The sequence below is a fragment of the Lepidochelys kempii genome, chromosome 6 (genome assembly GCF_965140265.1).
Source record: "Lepidochelys kempii isolate rLepKem1 chromosome 6, rLepKem1.hap2, whole genome shotgun sequence".
Taxonomy (NCBI): Eukaryota; Metazoa; Chordata; order Testudines; family Cheloniidae; genus Lepidochelys; species Lepidochelys kempii.
Window position 1 is genome coordinate 64,866,365 of NC_133261.1, and position 20,343 is coordinate 64,886,707.

The 20,343-nt window shown below is 41.9% G+C and overlaps 1 protein-coding gene across 8 annotated transcripts in view; it reads left to right on the forward strand.

The window, feature by feature from the left end:
• RAD51B (RAD51 paralog B) overlaps positions 1 to 20,343 on the forward strand; it is a 716,515-nt gene that overhangs the window by 509,403 nt on the left and 186,769 nt on the right. For all 8 annotated transcript variants that reach the window (XM_073348429.1, XM_073348426.1, XM_073348430.1 and 5 more), the window contains one exon: positions 14,717 to 14,795. In XM_073348429.1, the coding sequence (XP_073204530.1) occupies positions 14,717 to 14,795 (79 nt within the window). The remainder of the gene's footprint in view (positions 1 to 14,716; positions 14,796 to 20,343) is intronic.

Below are 20,343 nucleotides of genomic sequence, written 5' to 3' on the forward strand. Positions count from 1 at the left end.
TCAGCAAGTTTGCAGATGACACTAAACTGGGAGGAGTGGTAGATACGCTGGAGGGTAGGGATAGGATACAGAAGGACCTAGACAAATTAGAGGATTGGGCCAAAAGAAATCTGATGAGGTTCAACAAGGACAAGTGCAGAGTCCTGCACTTAGGACAGAAGAATCCCATGCACTGCTACAGACTAGGGACCCAGTGGCTGAAAGGGGGTTCCAAAGAGGATGGATCTAGATTGTTCTCAGTGGTACCAGATGATAGAACAAGGAGTAATGGTCTCAAGTTGCAGTGGGGGAGGTTTAGGTTGGATATTAGGAAAAACTTTTTCACTAGGAGGGTGGTGAAGCACGGGAATGGGTTACCTAGGAAGGTGGTGGAATCTCCTTCCTTAGAGGTTTTTAAGGTCAGGCTTGACAAAGCCCTGGCTGGGATGATTTAGTTGGGGATCTGCTGGCAATGCTCCTATTTATACAGCCCAAAAATGCCGTTAGCCTTCTTGGCAACAAGGGCACACTGTTGACTCATATCCAGCTTCTCGTCCACTGTAACCCAGAACTGCTGCCTAGCCCCTCGGTCCCTAGTCTGTAGCAGTGCATGGGATTCTTCCATCCTAAGTGCAGGACTCTGCACTTATCCTTGTTGAACCTCATCAGATTTCTTTTGGCCCAATCCTCTAATTTATCTAGGTCCCTCTGTATTCTGTCCTTTTCTACCACTCCTCCCAGTTTAGTGTCATCTGCAAACTTGCTGAGGGTGCAATACACGCCATCCTCCAGATCATTAATGAAGATATTGAACAAAACCAGCCGCAGGACTAACCCTTGGGGCACTCCACTTGATACTGGCTGCCAACTAGATATGGAGCCATTGATCACTACCGGTTGAGCCCCATGATCTAGCCAGCTTTCTATCCTTGTGCTAATGGACTTGTGTAGGATATACACACAGCACAAATATTGCTCATGTACTGTCTACCCTAATTAGATTGAATTTATGGTCCACTTCTCATAAAATACTTCAAGCAGCTATTGCACTGTTATATAAAAAAAAGTAGAAAAGAAACCCATTTCTAAACAGTTTCTGCTGGAAGGTTTTTCTTGTGTGGGAAGGGGAGATATGATGCATTTAAACTGCCCTATAAATAATTTTATTGGCCCATTAACCTGGTCTTAATGAAACCCAATTTCTCCATTGAAGTGCAGAGACAAATTAGACATGACATTTTTCTAGGGAATCATTTTAGGCTAGATTGTGCCTTGATGCTTCATGGGTGCACAAGGTGGGGGAAGATATTCCAGGAGCCCATGCCCCTTCAGAGCAGTAGGGCACAACTGAAGTCCTGTCATCCCCACTCTGTGCGCTCCATGGTGCTCAAGACATCTTAGAGGATGTAGGGTCATGTCTCGCTACCTTGCCCCAGGGGGTCATGTCAGAGACTTTCATATCGTGACCCCTGTTAATCTCTCATGGCACCTAACCATGGGAGGGACCAAATCTGACAATACATCCTGAGACTGCAATAGAAGACATAGCTGTCAATATAAACAGACCCTTTCAGCCAAAATTGGCACATAAAATCATCAGTTTTTATGTGGAGAGATTCTCTGCAGAGAAGGTTTACATGAAAGCAGACGTTATGTGCTTGCAAGAGACACATAGAGAGACAACAGGACCAAGCATCCCTGGTGTGCATTTTGCTGTGAATTTCAAAAGCAACATCTATGGCAGCACAATACTTTTATGTGACAAAAGACTGGTGGAAACTGCTGCTGCGAAACACCATGGTACAATAGAACTTATCATGGTTGAACTTAATCAAATAGTAGTAGTTTCTGTTTACAAAATACCAGGTGAAAAGTTTGGATGGCCAACCAAATTTCCACTGCCAGAAAAACTGTCTTGTCATAGGTGACGTCAGTCACACCACCATCTGGGGAGACCCCAACAATGTGGAAGAAGTTGAGAAGTGGGCAGGAACAAGCAACTTGACCTTGCTCTACAGCTTCAAGGACACATGCACCTTCCAAAGCGCACAATGGAACAAGGTGTACAGTTCTGACCTAGTCTTTATCACCTCAGAAAATGTAGGCAATTTCAGAGGGGGGCAGCTGTGATAGCAAGCCCAAGATTGCAGCATTGACCAGTGCAAGTGACAATAGAGGCTGCACTACAACGCAGGGAAACAAAGTACTTGCTGAGATTGAACTTCAGAAGGGCTGACTGAGAAGAGTTTACCTTTGAATTGGATGGATCCATTTATAATATTACTCCGACAAACAAGCACAATGGAGAATTTGTCTTCTGGGTGTGGAAAACTGCCCCAAAGCTCATCCCTAGGGGATGCTGGACACTCTATATAGCTGGGCTTTCAGAACAGACAAGCCAACAACATGAGAGATATTCAGAACTGTTTGACCTGGATCCCTTTGGTGAAGAAACCACTGGGCTCAGGGAAATGCTTATTAAAGAGATTGGGAAGGAGCGATCCCATCTCTGGAGGGAGCTGATAGAAACAACAAATCTGTGCCATAATGCAAAAAAAATGTCAGGATCACCATTTGCAAACTGAATCCTGATCAACAAAAACCATAGCTCATCACTGCAGTCTCTCCCAACCATGCTGTGTACCAATTATCCTAAATTGAAAACCAACCCATGAAACAAGTCAAGCCGCAACTTTTCTCACTCTTTCGAGAGAGCAGAATTTTCAGTGAGGAGCTCAACATTGAGGAGTGACAAGAGCCATGACAATGCTGAAATGTGGAAAGGCAGGTGGACTCAATGGTATCAACTAATCAACTATTACTACACTTCGGGATGAGAGTACAGAAGTAGCTGCTTGACTTCTTTAAGTCTTGCATGGAGACAATGCAGATACCTAAGCTGAGGAGACAGGCCAAAGTGTTTGCACTACTCAAAAAGCTCCTGCCTCTGCAAAGAGTTACCACCCTGTATACTCAGTCTGCTCAACTTACAAGCTATATAAGCAGATGATAATGGGCAGAATAGTGCCAGTAATGGAGGGGCAGCTGACTGATAACCAAGCCGGTTTCCACCCAGGACATTCATGCTGTGGCCAAGATGTAAACCTAACTCCATACACTGAAGTTGGCTTCGAAACCTGTAAAATTATAGAGGCTGTGTTTGTTGATCTGTTAGTTTGTTGATCCATTGTGCACTTCTTCTGAAATTGGCAAGAATTTTGAGAAATAGCATGTTGGTCTCTTCCCTGCTCAAGAATTGAAGTTTCCTTGTAGATATGGATGGTCAGAAAAGTCGATGGCATACTCAGCAGAATGGATGGTCCCAAGATTCAGTGCTATCTCACTGGCTGTTTAATGTCTACACGAACGACCAACCAGAATTCCCCAATGTGCAAAGATTCATTTATGAAAGATTTGAGGACACTGAGCACATTTTAACTGATTCCGAGTGTACTTGAAAAATACTATCACACATCGTTCCTGAATGCCAACCATAACAAGACACAAACATGTACCTTTCACCTGAAACGCCACCAGGCAAGCAAAAACTCCAGATACTGTAGGATGCTACAATCCTTTAGCATTATGAACAGCTTGTACTTTGGGGTCATATTGGACCAAAAGCTGACATTCAAAGAGCACATTAAGAAGCTGAAAAAAAAGTGAACTCCAGGAATTGTGTACTCTAGAAATTGGCCAACACAAAATGGAGAGCTGTCCCCAAAACACTTTGAAGAACCAGTCTTGCCCTCTGTTACTTAGCTGTGGGGCACTGTGTCCCGGTGAGGCCATGCTTGAGCCAGGCACACAAAATTGACACTGAACTCAATCAATCCTGTAGGATTATCAAAGGGCCTTTAAAACTGACTCCCACCTTATTGCTATACAGCCTCACGGGGATTGCACCACCATCAGTAACATGGGATACCTTCAGTAAAAAGCAGAGACAGAAAACAGGCACGTGATCCAAGACACCCACTGTATGGACACATTCCATTACCTAAGAGGCTTACCTCTGTGGAAGGCTACAAAGTAATAAAATGGCAGGTAATGCAGATGAACTTGAAGAACTTGGTTCCTTCAAAACAACTCCCCCCAGGCACTGACTTCAAATGAAAAAAATGACATAATCTAAATCAAGTGACAGCTGGGGTGGCAAAGACTGGTGACAATAACACCAAGTGGAAGCTGAGGAGTGACCCCAAATGTGCCTAGGCAAACAATGGAAAACTACCTGACATGATTCCCCTGTCAACATGCTATTCTCCCAAGGAACTGTTTGAAATAAGTGACAGTATCAGGTCTTTGCTTAGGTTTTGGAGTGACAAGCTATGATGATGATGAGTTGTCAGACTGCGGAGGATGGAAGGATCTTGCAGTCCCTTCAGGGGCATATCAGCAATAACACTCCCCATACACACTGAGAGACCCAGGGAGGCAGAATTAATGTCAGAGCTCCTTGTAGGGTGATGTGCCTCCGTACTTCACAGTGCAGGGCTGTGCCTTAAAGTCACATTTGAGATCTTTGTAATTATAAGGACTAAGGACTTATCCACCTTATGGTTCTATGATTAGTTCAGTATACCATGCTGTTTCATTCTTTATTCAGAGGTGCAGATCGTACCTTCAGGCAGAAAAAATGCAGGAAGAGATTCTGGGGCAAAAAAGCTCTGTGAGCATCCCTTCTTGTGATCCTCCCACATCATCCCATCCAGGGAGTGATGTTTGCTGCCTCTCTGCAGAAAAGGCTGGAGGGCCTTCTCCCAAAACTTGTACATTCTAGGGGATCTAATGGAGATTAGGACCACCTAGGCAAGGGCCCTGTGCCTCTGCACTGGGTTCTGGTCACCAGCTCCCTGACAGAGTGGCACCATTACAGTAATTTACCAAGGACTCCCTTTAGCTGTGGAAGCTTCCAGGACCCTCAGGGAGGCTACGTGGAAAAGATAACACAGTGGAGGTGTCACAGATCCTACCAAGTACCGCCTCCCTGAACATCCACTAGGTCTGCTGAGTGGAGAATCCAAGTATTTGTGCTCTAAGACTCACAGGGACTCTGGTGCTGGGTAAAGATCTGGCAGCACACCGTGCACTGTGCCTTCTCCTATCTTGGAAACAGTCCCACTCCCTCCTTAAACATGCTCCCTGTGTAGAAGAGAATGGGAAGTAGATGGCATACAGCTGTCTGTGCTGCCTCTATGCCATTCTAGGATTCCCCTCTCTCGGGGAATCCTTGGTTGCTCCTGTAAGACACCTTTCCGATTGCGCTGGGGCAGCACAAAGCAGCTAGGGTTAAGAATTGAAGCTGTCATGATCCTGAGAAAAATATAGACCACCCCCAAAATAACAACTGCTGCTTTAATTGTTTCATTCCAGCCTCAGGATTTGCATTTCTAGAATGTATCAAGTCCCTACACATTGGCATTAAAGCGGTAGGTGAACCCCAACAAGGGACAGAAGATTCAAGCAGCAAGAAAGAAAAAAAATGGTGTCTGTTGAGTTATTTGGTGCAAAATCAACTTGGTTGTTTTCCTCACTCTTTTACTAGGCTCTGAAGCAGCTGAAAAAACATCTCTTCTAAAGCTACTCTAAGCGAAATTCTGGCATGAGAATTGTCTGTCCTAGACATTTGGCACAATCAGAGGAAAGATTTGTTTTGTTTAGCACTGGTTTTATTAGTACATGCATCTAATTGAACCTTCAAAGATAATCACTTCCCTGTTGAATGACGTTGCCAGTTCAATGGGTTTCCTTCTCAGTTCTCAGCTACGCTCTTCCAGGCAAATGTAGTTGTCAGTAATGCAGTTGAGAGTTCTGTTGGGAATTCATGGCTAACAAAACAGACTAATTTTTCTGAGGTCATTTCAGAAGAAATAACTGCAGTGGTGGGAGATAGACTCATTTTGGAAATCTACTACATTTGGTGGTTTATCCATGCATTTTAGACATACAACCTCCAAAATACATGTTGGAGTGGTCATAGCCATAGTTTTGTTATTAATTAAAAATCCTTTGTATATGTATGTGTGTGTGTCACTTGGGTATTCCCCCTTCCTTCCTGTTACCCCTCAGTCACTGACAACAAAAGATGAGATGGGGTAAATCCACCAGAAAAGAAAAAAAGAAAAAAGAGAAACTTTGTCCTTTTGATCAGGAGCAGAATTTCTTTCCAAGGAAATAAAAACAACTAAGAAAACGTAGCATAAAGGGGGAGGAGGGTGGGTAGGTTAAGGCAACCTGCGGGGAAGCCTAACATGAAGCTTTCTTTCCTTCGGCTGGAATGTGCTACAATAATATTTACCCCAGCTCTTTAGAAAGAAAAAAAAAGCAAGTGCTGTCAAAACCCTGTTATTCTATGATATCTACCGGGCCAGTGCATTAATACTGATGTGTTATTTAAGAGGACATGCAAAGGAATAAAATGCTATTGACAAAGTCAGTTTTTGGTTTCCAAGCTGTAATATTGTATAGCAAGTATTGACAGGTTTAGTTGACTGGAAGGCAAAAGGGACAAAAGACTAGAAGGGTCTGTTTTGTGAGGCATCAACTCTCAATGTAACTGATTTGTCTGGCCAAAATAATGCAAAACAGGAACTCGCATTAAAAGTTCCTTTAGCTTTTGCAGTGTTTGAGGGTATCTCACTTTCTGTAGCTATACAGGCCCAAGTTTTTAAAGGAATTTAAGCATCGCTTGACTCAGTGTCGCAACACCCAACTGACTTACGAACTTAAATCTCATTTTCAGAAATGATTCAGGCACTTAGGAGTCTAAGTCCCATTGACTTTCAAGTTGAGCAACACACTATGAATGTGTGATTTCTAAAGCACACTAACATGTTGGTCCACATAAGCACCAGCAGGGTCTACATGGATCAATTAATGCTCAATGCATTAGTCTGTATTAGAAATCACACCTCTCTAATGCACATTGCCGCACCATGTAGGCAAGCCCTTAGACTCCTAAATCAGTTAGGCATTGCAGCGGGGAGCAGAGCAAGGCCTAAATACCTTTTAAAAAATTGGGCCTACAACTTTTTGGAACCCTTTTGGTGGGGTAGTTTCTATGAACATTTGTGGCAGGAATTTGGAAAAGCACATGGCCATTCTTAGGAATCTCTGTCATTCTTATTAATTTTGACGTCCTAGTATTTTCAAAGGAGTCTCTAGCATTATCTGGTTTTGGTTAATAAATTATTCAAATATTCTAGCTCCAGTGTTGCTATATGGCATTTTCTTTTATTACATTTTTCAACTTTTTTCCTGCCACGGTCAGAACTTTCTTTGAACAAATTTCACATTCTTCTCTGGTTTGGCCCTAAACCAGGATGTGAGTACCACTGGGATCTCCATACTGCCATCTTGTTGAATACTTTTCATACACATTGAGATGCTAAAAGGTGGCTCTTGGAAACAATATCTGCCATGTGGTATGGTGCATGTGGTATATCTAGGTGTCATCCACGGGTGTTTCCCAAAATCCTCTGGATACGTCCAAAACACTGAAGGGTTTAGTTCCACTCAGTCTGCTACTTACTTCTTTCATATTTGGGAGCTGAAAATGCTCTCCATTTGTAGCTTTGTTCAGTTCCTTGGGATCTAGGCATATTTTTGGGGACTTGTTTTGTTTTTCTAATAGTGCTATTGAATTTATTGAGTCAGTTGCTTCACTGTTTCTTTTTTTGTTAAGCTGCCCTGAGCCATCTTAGCCAGCCACTGGAGGATAGTCCCACTGTAGAGGGATCCTACAGTGGAACAGAGTAGCAAGAGCACCTCCTGCACCACCCCTTCCTTCCAGGCTACCAGCACAGCAAGTATGGTTAGGTAAAAGGGGGCAGAAGTAGATACCTCTGGACATCGTCAATCCCAATTGCTGTAATGGCTGCTTGGAGACTTTGGTAGCTGACATAAATTAGAGGAGCCTTCAGACTGTTCTAATTTATGCTATAGATTGGCCTGGTGCCCGGACAACTCCAGGATTGATGAATGCAAAAGTAGGCTTAAAACCATTTTTGCATCCATTCCGTCTGCAGCTGCAGCCGCAACTAGTGTTCCTTAACCACTGCTGAGAATCTAGGCTTCAAGTGGTTTACCTTCTTTAGAATTCAATTTCTCAATGTGCCGGGGAGGGGGGGAGGAGAATACTGGGGTTTCATCATGGTTTGAACAGAAATGAAGTATTATCCTTAAGGCAACTCATTTAATCAAATACTTCATCAAATTCTCCTAGTTTGTGATTTCATTAATATCTTTAGACTTCCATTGTGAAATCTTATTTCTTCACAAACTTTAGTCCCTTTTACAGGCTGAGGTTCCATAGCTACAATCAAAATAATCTCACAGACTCCAGACTTGTCCCAACTATTGGTGATTTAACTCCACTGTATTTTGATAATTTTACCTTTGGTAGCAGATTTATTCCTGATTTTCTTTGTTTTCTGACAGCACTTGGGCTCTGGTATCAAGTTTGATTGTACTGACGTGTCCATTCAGTTCACTGTCCATTCACCATATTCCTTGATATTGTCATGGATTTATATAGCTCTGCAGTTACACCACTGACTTCTGCAATTCACTTCTTCCGCAAAGCTCACAAACGGTAACCTGTGTTAAAAAGAATGCTTTCACGAATTAAACAAAACTCCATTAAGACACCTTTTTTCTCTTGTTGTCATTAGGCCTCCCAGCATCTTGTACGTTGGGATTGTGCTATCTATCTTCTCTTATCTAATCTAACCATATCTATCTAGTTACTAGCCATAGTCATCAATGCAATATTTGAGCTCCTACATGGTATCTCTGTATCTTTGTAATCTCCTCAAGGCAGGAACCATATTTTCTTCTGTGGCTTATATAGCACCTATCACACCTTGTTAGTAAATAATAATCATTACAAGCCTGTCTAGAGTAAATCTGTGACACTGAAATGAAAAGTAACTGAAAAAAGATTTGACGGTTCTTGCCAAGTCAGGGCTTTGGCATGACTTTGTTTCCAACTTCTGCTATCATCCAACTCTACCATTTGCTTTCAAGAGTGACTATTGTATAATGAATAACCAGCTTACGTTTTTATGGGCCACTCCACCCACCTTAAAATGTATACTCTTGAGGTGAAACCTTGGCTGCAGTGAAGTCAATGGGAGTTTTGCCATTGACTTCTATGGGGACACGTTCTCATCCTTGGTGTATTGATTAAATAGATTAAGAAGTTTGTAAAAAGAAAAAGAGTACTTGTGGCACCTTAGAGACTAACAAATACAGACTAACACGGCTGCTACTCTGAAACCTAAGAAGTTTGTGTAGCTTAACTCATGTCATTGCCTTTGTATCCTTTTCAGAAATACTGTTGTGTAACTTCCTACACTGAAGTTTCTTTTCACTGAATCACCTCAATTAGTATTATATGTCACCAACCAACAGGACACTACACTTTCACCATGCCCAACAGGACACCAGTGCTTAAATAGTGCTGCGAGATGTCAGGACTGTAGACATGTACACCTACAGAGGATTAGAGGATTTGTGTAGTAGTTTTTCTCCATGAAACCAAACAAATGGCTGGGAAAAACCCTCCTTTATATAAGAGCGGGGTGCAAATGTCAGAGATGGATTTTGAACTCTCAGAGTTTGGGGCTGTTTGATTTTTTTTTTTTATTTTGTTTTAGCCTGTTATAAAGTTAGGCATCATATGCAGAATTTGGATTTCAATTCCAGTTCAGATTACAAAACCCCTCAAATTTGGGGTGGGAATGACTAAAGCTGGGGTAACATCTATAGTTAACATTACCTGGGCATTTCTAAGGCACGTTTTCTCCATTAGATCTGTCTGCTCAAATGTTCCTGAACCTTTGTTGTACTGGAAACCTTATCTAGTTGGCCAAAACCCTTCAGCTGGCCACCTGAACATTCTACCTCCGGTGAGAGAAACCGGTGCTAGCTACAAGTATTCCTGAGCAAGGTGGTAATGAGAGCCATTTACCCATAAATTAACTTCTGGAAAATAGCAAGCTTCCCTCTTCCTCCTTTTACTCCATCATCCGGCAAATCCTTAATCACATGAGGGATATCAAGGAGGTTGCTGGTTTGGGTGGTCCCAGTCCGTTGGGCCCTGTGTGTATGAGATGGGCTGGGAGGGTTGTACTCCCCACCTCCCTTCAGGGACATGGAATGCTGTGTACTGCCTCAAACTCAGGGATAGTCCTGGGTGCTATTCTGTATTCCTGTCCTCTGTTCTCCTAATCTGGTGGTTGAATAGGTACATATATGCATATCAATCAGGAACACTTTGCAAAACTATGTTCATGTAAAATTTAAGATTTCATTTGAAAAAAATGAATATCTAGCCTTTCTGGTTGGAAAGATAACCTTTAAAATAAGACTGTGCAAAGCTGTCTTTCTGAATCTGCAGAAATGTAAAATTAAACAAAAGCTTTGCCTGGCATGAATTGCCCCCATTCTTCTGAATGGAATGTTAACTCTGAACCCAAATGATAATTTATGGCAAATTTTTCAAAGGAGACTTGTGGTGTACCTTTGAAAGTGTGCACGCATATGCAGATTTACACTTATTTATGCACATACCAAGACTGTGCATAAAACTATGGTAACTGAATGCACAAATGGTCATTTGGATGTCTGTCCATTTGTGCATGCAATTAATGTGCATGCAAATATAGATTAGCAATTGTGCCCCCTATTTTGCACAGAGTACTGATAATTTGACCTTAAATGTCAAATTTCTAAACTATTTATCTGTAGATCTGTTTAACAGAAACATCCTGCAGTTCTGGGGGAGACTGTAGTAGAGCATCATTACTGTTTTTTTGTCTCAGTTTGACCCCAGATGAATAAGAATGAACACTGTTTTCAGACTATAGTAGTATGCAACAAGCATGGTAAGGACAAATATGGTGGCACCTTTTTTTTTTTATTATTTCTATGGCTTCTCTCCCTCCCCACATTCAATTGAGAAGAGCTGGAACATTGAAGTGAAAGATGGGGGGTGGGAAGTACAGGAAAGGAAATTCTGATACTGTCAGGATGAATCACAGACACGATCTCTAACACACTTCTTTCTCCAGCAGCTTGTTACAGTAAGAACAATAATTAATGTGCAGGAGGGGAAAGTGCTTGCTTTGCGGGGTGTTCCTGCATGGAGCAGGTCACAAAGGTTACATTGCATCCTGAGATGGCTTTGCTGACTTCTCATGGCTCAAGCAAAACATTGATGCTGGTGACTGACCCGATGTTCTTTGGCTGTACGTGCTGTATTTGTGTGTCCGCCTTTATTTCATACCTTACTAGTGAGGGTAAATTGCCAGGCCAACAAACATTACATATAAATTCTGAAGACCATAAGATTGAATCTAGTTTTGAAGTAGAGAAAATGTGGATCATCCTGGTTAGGTTTAAAGACCAGATGTCAGGAGGGTTTGTTTTTTTTTTTGCTGCCTTTATCAGAATAATATGAGACTGGGTCACAAGAAATCTGAATATGATCTGTGTGCTGACCTATAAGACAAATAGAGCATAGCTACTGTATAGATCTCCTTGGCTTTTACTGTGCCATGCAACACCGTGACCCTAAGAGCACCCCAGTGCCAGATGGCAAGGGACTCCCTGGTACAGAGCAGTGGGTTTCAGATGGTCTGACCAGCCCAGTGTACCCCAACTCACTGTTGTCATAATGTATATCTAAAATGGATCATGTAAGGTATCATACGCAAACTGGTGACACATTCATGATTAATTTCATTGTGAAATGTATGTATTAACACTATGTGAGGAATTATGGATACTCACTAATATTATGCTTTAAAGTCTGTGACCAAACAAAGATGGAAACAGGTTTTCCCCCAGAGAGGAGGGAAGGCAGCTATCTATCTGTCTCCAGTGAAATTAAGGAAGGTGGGACCAGAAAAAATGGAAGCCCCATTAACATATACAAATCAGCAGAGGGGTGGGAAGTCCACAGGAAGATAAGAATAGTATCCTGAGTCTGGGGACAATACAGTGAATACAAGAAGAAGCCATCTTGACATCCATCACAGGACAGACACAAGGAGCCAGAGCTCTTGCAAGCTGAGAAAGATGGGCCCTTCGTCCAAAGGGGTTGAAGTCCCTGGGAACTGAATATATGTGAGAAACCTGCTTAGGCAAAGATCTTTCACCTAGGAAGACCAGGGAAACCAGCACCTTGTACTTATGAAGGTCCTGACTCAGAGAAAGTCGGCCACGATTGGATGTAAAAAGATTAGCGAGAAATCTACCTTGAACCAAGGCTGTAGTTTGTTGAGTCTTCACCACTAGAAAACATATTTTATTTTTATGTGCTTGTAACCATTTTGTCTGTATTCTTTGCACTTGATCTCACTGAAAACCTATCTCTTTTTGTTAAGTAAACCATTTTACTTTTAATCTAAACCAACCCAGTGCTGTGTTTGAACTGAAGTGATTGTTAACTCCACTTAAAGTAATAAGCTGTGCTTATATCTCTTTAGAGGAGCAATGACCTTTATTTGCTTCTCTGGGTATTCCAGGAGAGGGCTGAGCCACTTCAGGGCAGATGATTTTGGGAGAATTCGGGACTGGGGGTGTGTTGGGGTCACCCTAAAAGTAGTAACCAAAGACTGGTGGAGACAAGAGTGGGGCTATTGTGTTGTAGGCAGGCTGCTGGGGTCAGAGCATTGAATCAGGGTTGCTCAACACACAGACACTTGGTGCGTACTTGTATGCTAGCTGGGAGCATCCAGACATGAAGCTACATCTTCAGAGCATTTTAAGATATTTGGGATTACAGGACAAGTGGTGATACCACCTCTAACTGGTCTTAATCACACTCCAAATTGTGACAAACACTTGTTGGAAGGTTAAGTGTCGTATGATTCTTCAGCTGCACAATCCACCTCTTGCTGCCGAGTTGTGCTCCAGAATATAAGCCTTCATTGCTGATATTGTTAAACTCCTAGCCCTTGCATTTGTGAAGAAACTTTCCAAACACATATGAGTGTAAAATGATGCAGTCTTGTCTGCCCAAGTTTGCAGTCAAATCTTAAATAAGAGTTCTGAGTGGGGTGAACTTCCCTCATTACCCATGGAATGTTGTCTTTGAAATCTGGTGGCATAAAAATGGTTAAATATTTTCCTTCTGATCATTTTAGCAAAAACATCCAGCTAAATTGCTTGTCCAGCAATCCCCAACTTAGTTAACTTAAAGTTAAATCCATGCTTGTATGTTTTGCTGAATTGGGTCCTGACTTTCAGAAGTATTCAGCACTCGCAACTCCAGTTGAAATCAGTGGGAGCTGTATCTCTTTGCATCAAGCCATTATTGTATGAACTGTAATAAAAATGCAGATTTCAAGGGATAACTCTGCACCTGGCTGTGTTATTTAACAGGCATTGAGAAATGACAGAGCTTTTTGCACATCCTGGAGCAGAGGGAGATGTGGGGTTTTATAAGACACATGGCTTCAGGACTTTAATCCCTAAGAAGAATGGCCCTAAAACATGCTGCTAGGAGGGCCTTATAGTTGTTGCTGAAAGGAATTTATACATAAAGAAATAGACAAAGCAGTCAGACCCGGTATAATAGACACATGGGCATGACATCGCTGCATTTAAAGCATGTGCTTTGGATCAGCAGCCTACTTAAATGGAGCCCTTTGAGTTGTGAGGCTGGGAACACTGCTCTGAAAACCAAAGGCTGGTAACCTGATTTCCAGTTTCTTTCCTTTCTTGGGAGGAAGAAAAGCAGTGAGCATTCAAGTGTTTACCAACAACTGTCAGTGTCACCTTCTCCTGCAGTGTCCATGCAGGAATCATTGGTTCAGGATTTGGGCTGATTACCCTTCATGCAGTGCTTGGCACGTTTCAGAGAGGTGATAGAGATCTCTCTTTTTTCAGCGTATGTTGTAAGTCAGTGATCCTCAACCTGTGGTACAAAAAGCCAGTGATACATCAGGCTTTGGTGACTGGTACATTAAGCTACAACTCTCTACCTTAATGATAAGCCTGTCTCTTGTGTATCAGAGCTATGGCACAGCCCATCTCCTCTTCAGTGGTGTGTGGTCAAACCTGTAATGGAGCTAAGGCAGCTCTAAGACTGGGCTTTGGAGCATCCTAGACCTGATTGCAGATTAGAGCTCACACAGTCGAATACTAGGCTAAATTCAAGTGCCCTGCTGTCAGGGAACACACAGCAGAGCAGCACAGCCTTAAAGGTGAGTGCCACTGGGATGGAATAGAGAGTGGCCAGGATGTGCATCTCTGGAGCCGTCAGTGGAGATTAAAGCAGTTCTTACTCAGAAAACCCTCCAGGAAAGTCAGGCACTGGTGGTGCCACCAGCCTTCACTCAGCTGAAGCCCTCTGGGTACAACTGACTGCACCAGCAAGAGAGTTCATGATATTTGACCAGGGTTAATAAACACTTGTGAGAAGTAGAGAAATGGGGGGAGAGTGTGCAGTTTCCATGAACTGCACACTTCCATGAAGTTCTTGCAAGACCCATGAATCCTTTTAAAATGCCAGCATGATCTGTACTTGTTTTTCATAAGAATCTCGGATACTTTAGAACTGAAGAGACGTAATCAATGGCCATTTTATAGTCCCTCTGCAGCATACTGTACCTTGTACTTTAACTCATGGTAGTAGTTTCAGAAAAGTAAATCTACAAAGATTAATCCACAAACTTGAGTTGTAATCAATACATTTTAGGGATTTCTTGTTGTTGTTCTGCAGGTCCTGGTTGCTAAATCTCCCGTTGCTCCATTCTCAGCTTTCTTCTACACCATTGAAAATTCTGGTCTGGTTCTTCAAGGTAAGATCACAAATTGTTTTACCAATGGGTGTTTTAAGTAGGCTGAAGGCAGGAAACACTGTGATTGTTTAAAATAGTGCCTTGATAACTAATTAAAATAATGTATTAGAGCAAGCTGGCTGACAAACACACTCCCACTGCTCCTTTCGTTGTACTGTCTTGAATTATACTGAATTGGGTTGCTGCGTATTTCCATATATCTGAGAGCAAATGAGCCGTGAAGCAATTAATCAAGTCTCCCAGTTTTCATTCAAGGTAAAACCAAATTATTCTGGTAGCATCTCTCCAGTAGGTATACTTCTCCTGGAGAAACATACATGTCTTGAAATATGATAAAAATATGCAATATTATATTGTCCCCTCGTAGCCATTAGACTGAGACCAATAAAAACACAGGAAATCATTATCACTCTCCTTTCTTATACATGTCTTGTTGTGATTACCTTAAGGTGAAGACCATCTGGCCATAAATACACCTATGATTCTGTATAATAGGGAGTGGTCTACTCATTTGTTGATATGTTTAAAAAAGTGGACTCACCGTACTGAATCCATGTTTTGGTGAACTGGTCTTGGTTGATTTCCACCCATTTTCCTAATTGATCCAAATTACCAGAATAAATTCTTAAGGTAGACCTATCGGTGCCTGCCCCTCCCATTCAGATGTATGCAATCTGACCTGCTATGGAGCAGATATTGTTTAAAAACCTCAGTCTCACAATTCCTCAGTCTTCAGTGGCTGGGAAATCACTGGTCTAGCTGATCCTATGAAACAGTGTAAGCCTTGTATTTAACTACATACCAAAAAGCCATACTCCCAGACTCAATGGTGTGTTTATCTATGGCTGGATTCTGCTAGGATAGGCTTGGATCTGTGGCAACTTAAATTGTAAGCTCTTTGGAGAAGGGGCTATCTTTTTGTTTGGTCTTTTTACAGAACCTCGCACTGTGTTTTCCTGGTCCATGACTGGGGCTTGTAGGTTCTACTTATGTTAATACAAATAATAATAGCAATTTACAATGGTCAGAGAAAAAGGGTACTCAGATGATTTTCAATGCAATGTATCCATTTTTGTTTGTTTGACTCAGTTGTGTGCTTGTTTGTGGGGTCCACTAGTTGCTCTCTAAACAGTTGGACACTATATCCAATGCATTCTTACTGATGTTGAAAGCTTAATCTGCCTCATTTGGTATCAGTAACCTAAACAGGCTACAGAAGTCAGGAACAATTTTCTTTACTTTAAGTGGAGTAGGCTAGTAGGGGTGGGTATGGATATTTTTAGATGCAGCCCAGAGTAAAAGAAAGGGCTATTTTATGTCTGTCCCAAACATCTTCATAGTTCTGGAGGATCATTCTAACCATAATTAGCCAAGTGGACCCATCTCCTGATGTATCTATCCCCAGACACTAACACTGAAAATCATTCCTTCCCAAAGGTCTCTTCTGTCAGAACATGGAAGTGTTTGTCTGATGAATATTTTTGTTTGTTTGAGTCCACTTTCTTCAACCGGGAGTACAGGTTCCCCATTGATTGGATTCTGCCCTTTCAGAGGAACAAATTGGCTTGGTCATTTACCATGATCGTGGAGTAGGAGCCTCTTATAGCTGGCTTTTAGACTGCATTGTTGCAGGGAGATGGTAGTTGCTTTTTGCACTTTATTGTTTGTCTCCAGGTGTACAATGTTAAATCACTTTTTTTTTTAAAGGAGGATAAAAGATAAACCCAGATTAATCTAAACAAATCCTTTGTCATACATTCTTTACACATCTCAAAAGCAGTTTGAAACTCATATTTATTTTATCCACATATTAGATTTTGACCAGGCAGTTATAATTTCAGATCCTTGTTTGTTTGTTTGTTATTTTCCCTTTCTTATTGCTGTGGAAAGTTGACTTTAATTAAAGATAGGGAGGAAAACAAGGTCCTGTTTTCCCTAGTAATTTGCCACAGTCTATTCCATTTAGTAGTTAACCTCCTAACCAGAGACCAGACTCCAGTGTCTGAACCTTAGATGTCACAGGACTCAATCTGAGTCTGTGCTTTTATGTAATCCACCTCTGTTCTTCTCGGTTCTTTTTAATGAGTTCAGTGTTATTGAGAAATGGCGTCTAAGCACTAAGGCCCTGTTTACACTTACTTACACTTGTGAGCACTTTCTCAGATGAGTAGAGTCTCATTTACTTGAATGGGGTTACTCCTGTGAGTGAGTGTTCTACATTCAGCCCCCAAATTACTATTATTATTGTTGTTGTTTCGTTTATTCTGTTCTGAGCACCAAAAATGGGCTTGTTACTGCTCAAAACACAGAGGAAGGAGTGTAACAAAACATTTGGAAATGCTGAGTGTCAGATAGGAGGATACCTAACCTGCTAGCCAAGAGGTAACTGGGTATCTAGTACAAGGGGAGACCAGGTTTCTGCCTGAAAAGTGCCTGGAAACTATGGGAGAGGTAGAACCTGTGCTTCTTTCTGAAGAGAGGCCAGATGCTGAGTAATGGGTGACAGGCAGCTAACTGAGGCATGTCTGGCGAGAGATGGTACCTGTGCTGCTGGCTGAAAGGCAACTTACTGCTAACAAATGGAATCTATCCCATAGGCTGATAGCAGAGGCAGCTTTTCCATTTAGTCTTTGTTGTGCACGGCAGTCGGTGTCAGGAAGGGGAGCACATTCAGGGCGTCTGACAAGAGAACAAGGGGATGAGTGTGGGAACTGGTGAGAAACAGCAGCTGTCTGAAATGAAATGCCCAGGATTCTTTCCTCTAACTGTGGGGGTCCCATCATTAGTCTATTAACCAAGAGGCCATAAACAAATTGACATTGAAAATGTACCTGGAAACTCCTTGATTATAAAGGAGGAGGGGGGAATAAAAGACAAAGTGAAAGTTTGATTTAACAGCTCCACAAGCAATTCCCATTGCCGCCTCTGAGGGATTAGGATATGTGAAACGGGCTAAAAGCAGGAGGAGCTTTTCCCCGCTTTGTTCCATGGACCAGAGGATAATAAATAGCAGGAGAGGCGGTGCAGCTAGTTAGGGATTTCACAGGCTGCTATTTGATGCAGTTTAAGGATCTCTTCTGCTATTGTTGCAATTAAAATGGAAAGCGGAACTGTTCTCCATTTGCAAAAGTCTCCAGCGTCCTTAGGAAAAGAGGGCTGAGAGCAAATGGCTATTAACATGGTAATGCTGCCCATTCGGAGGAGTGCATCAAAATCCTCTTTGTTGATGTAAATTGCTGCTCTGTTTGCCCGGTCTCTTTGGATCTCATGGCCTCAGTATAAGCACAGAAAATTGTTCAGAGAGACTCTAATGAAGGAAAAACCACACCTCTTATATCATTTGAGAAGAGCTCCAAGCTGCCCAAGGTCACTGCAGAGAGAAACTTCGCTGCCTTTGTAAACTTGAAGCATTCAGGTTTGAAAAGAATCCAGTTATTCTCTCCTTTTATTCCTGTTTTCAATCTAAAGAAATGCAACTTGACAATTGGAAAACAAGGATGACTAGTCAGAGGCTTAACCAAGGAAGCCAGTCTTCAGCCATCCTCATCCTCAACTTAAAATATGGTGTGTAGGTGTGGATGTGTGTGTGCATTGGGGGGGCGGGGGACTCAGAAAAACCCTATTAGTTTTATGATATAATGTAATGTAGATCCCTCATGAGTCTGAACTTTGACTCCAAAATCCAGTCCTAGCTGCAGATCAAACAGCCTTTACTTAAATAATCAGACAAACCAAAAACCTGGATCTGAACATCCCAAAAATGTTCAAGTTTTTGAAATCTGGATCCAAATTGTATTGCTTGCGTCCCTCTACCACCTCTCCACCCCCACCCCGCCCAAATGCAACATAAAATTGCAGTTAAAGTGAGGAAAGTGACTCACTTAAAAAGAAAAATAACAGTAATAATAATGACACAAGATTCCTTATTTATATGTATTCCCTGCCAATGATTTCAGATCTACTAGACTAAGTATGTAAGTCAAAAGATTATTTTTCTAACCGTTAGTGGGATAAACTCCTCCTGGCATCAGAAAATTGAGTTCTTTCAGAGTGACACGCCAGTTCTGGTAACTATTGCAGTCAGTGATTACCTGACAATTCTGTTTCTGATGCCTGAGTCAGAATAGACTCCAGCTCGCTCTCCCATAGTTGTGAGGTTTCAATGGCGCTAAATGGAACAAACATTTGTTTATGTCTGTAAAGTTGGTAGATGTGACTCAGCCACATGTACACAACCAGGAAGAAGATAAGTTGAATCAGAGGATGTCAGTTTTAGGTTGTATACTGTATACATCTCTGACTATAATTATTTGAGAACAACATTCTGAGAGATATGTTGGACTCTCTATTATGGTAGCGTTAGTACAGATTCTACTGCCTGTGAAATTGTCTCTCTCCTCCCACCTCAACCAAGTATCCTCTCTGTTAGTGAGAGGACAGTACTTAAAAGAATGACTGGGCAGAACGATGGCCATTTGCACAAACACCTTCTTTCTTCATCCCCAAAGGATAAACCTACTGTGATTTTTCACTGAATCCTAGTACCAGGTGATTTACCCCAGTACTTAGTGAAATAATTCACTCTTTATAAGAGGTACCAAAACACAAAGCAATAATATTTATGCGTGAAATGGGAGTTGGTATGAGAAATTACTTCTTTGGGGTTTTTTAGATTCATAGAGTTTAAGGCCAGAAGGGACCGTTAGATCATCTAGTCTGACTCCTGTATAAAACAAGCCATAGAATTTCACTCAGTAACCCCCGTATTGAGCCCAATAACTTGTGCTTGGCTAAAGCATCTCTTCTAGAAAAGCATCTAGTCTTGATTTGAAGACATCAAGAAATGGAGAATCCACCACTTCCCTGGGCCATGTATTCCAATAGTGAATCACACTCACGGTTAAACACTTGTGTTTTATTTCTCATTTGAATTTGTCTGGCTTCAGCTTCCAGCCATTGGCTGTGCCTTTGTCCACTAGATTAAAAAGCCATTTAGAGTTACTGCAGAGTTGCTCAGGTGTACATGAGATCACTGAGTCTATGTTTTATTCTTTAATTTTAAAAAGCTGTAATTTTACTGCGATTGGGGGTCAACACTCTCCCCCTCGTGCAGACTGATTCCCCTCACTCCCTGATACTGAATACACTGATAAGGTTCCCTGTACTGCCATGTGACAGGTTTTGACTTCTGGGACCACAGGAGTGCGGAGCATTGTAGAAGTGATGATTGATTCTTGAGGGGATTGTAACATCCTGACTTCCCCCTCCACCCCACTCGCCCATCCTTTTAGCAGGTGTTGTGGAACGTTAAGTATGTTGTGTGTCACGAGTTACTGGGACAGGTGACTTGTGGCTTGTAGAGATAAGGGATGTGTGATTCTCTTGGGAGGGAGAATTTAGGGTACAGGTTGAACAGATCGGAGGGAGTGCAGGGTGGCAGTTTTCCACAGGTGGAACAATGATTGACACCGATAAATAAAATAAAGGGGATATGCAAAGTATGGAAATATTGGGCATCAGAAAGAAATGTGGAGGAGCCTACAAGCAA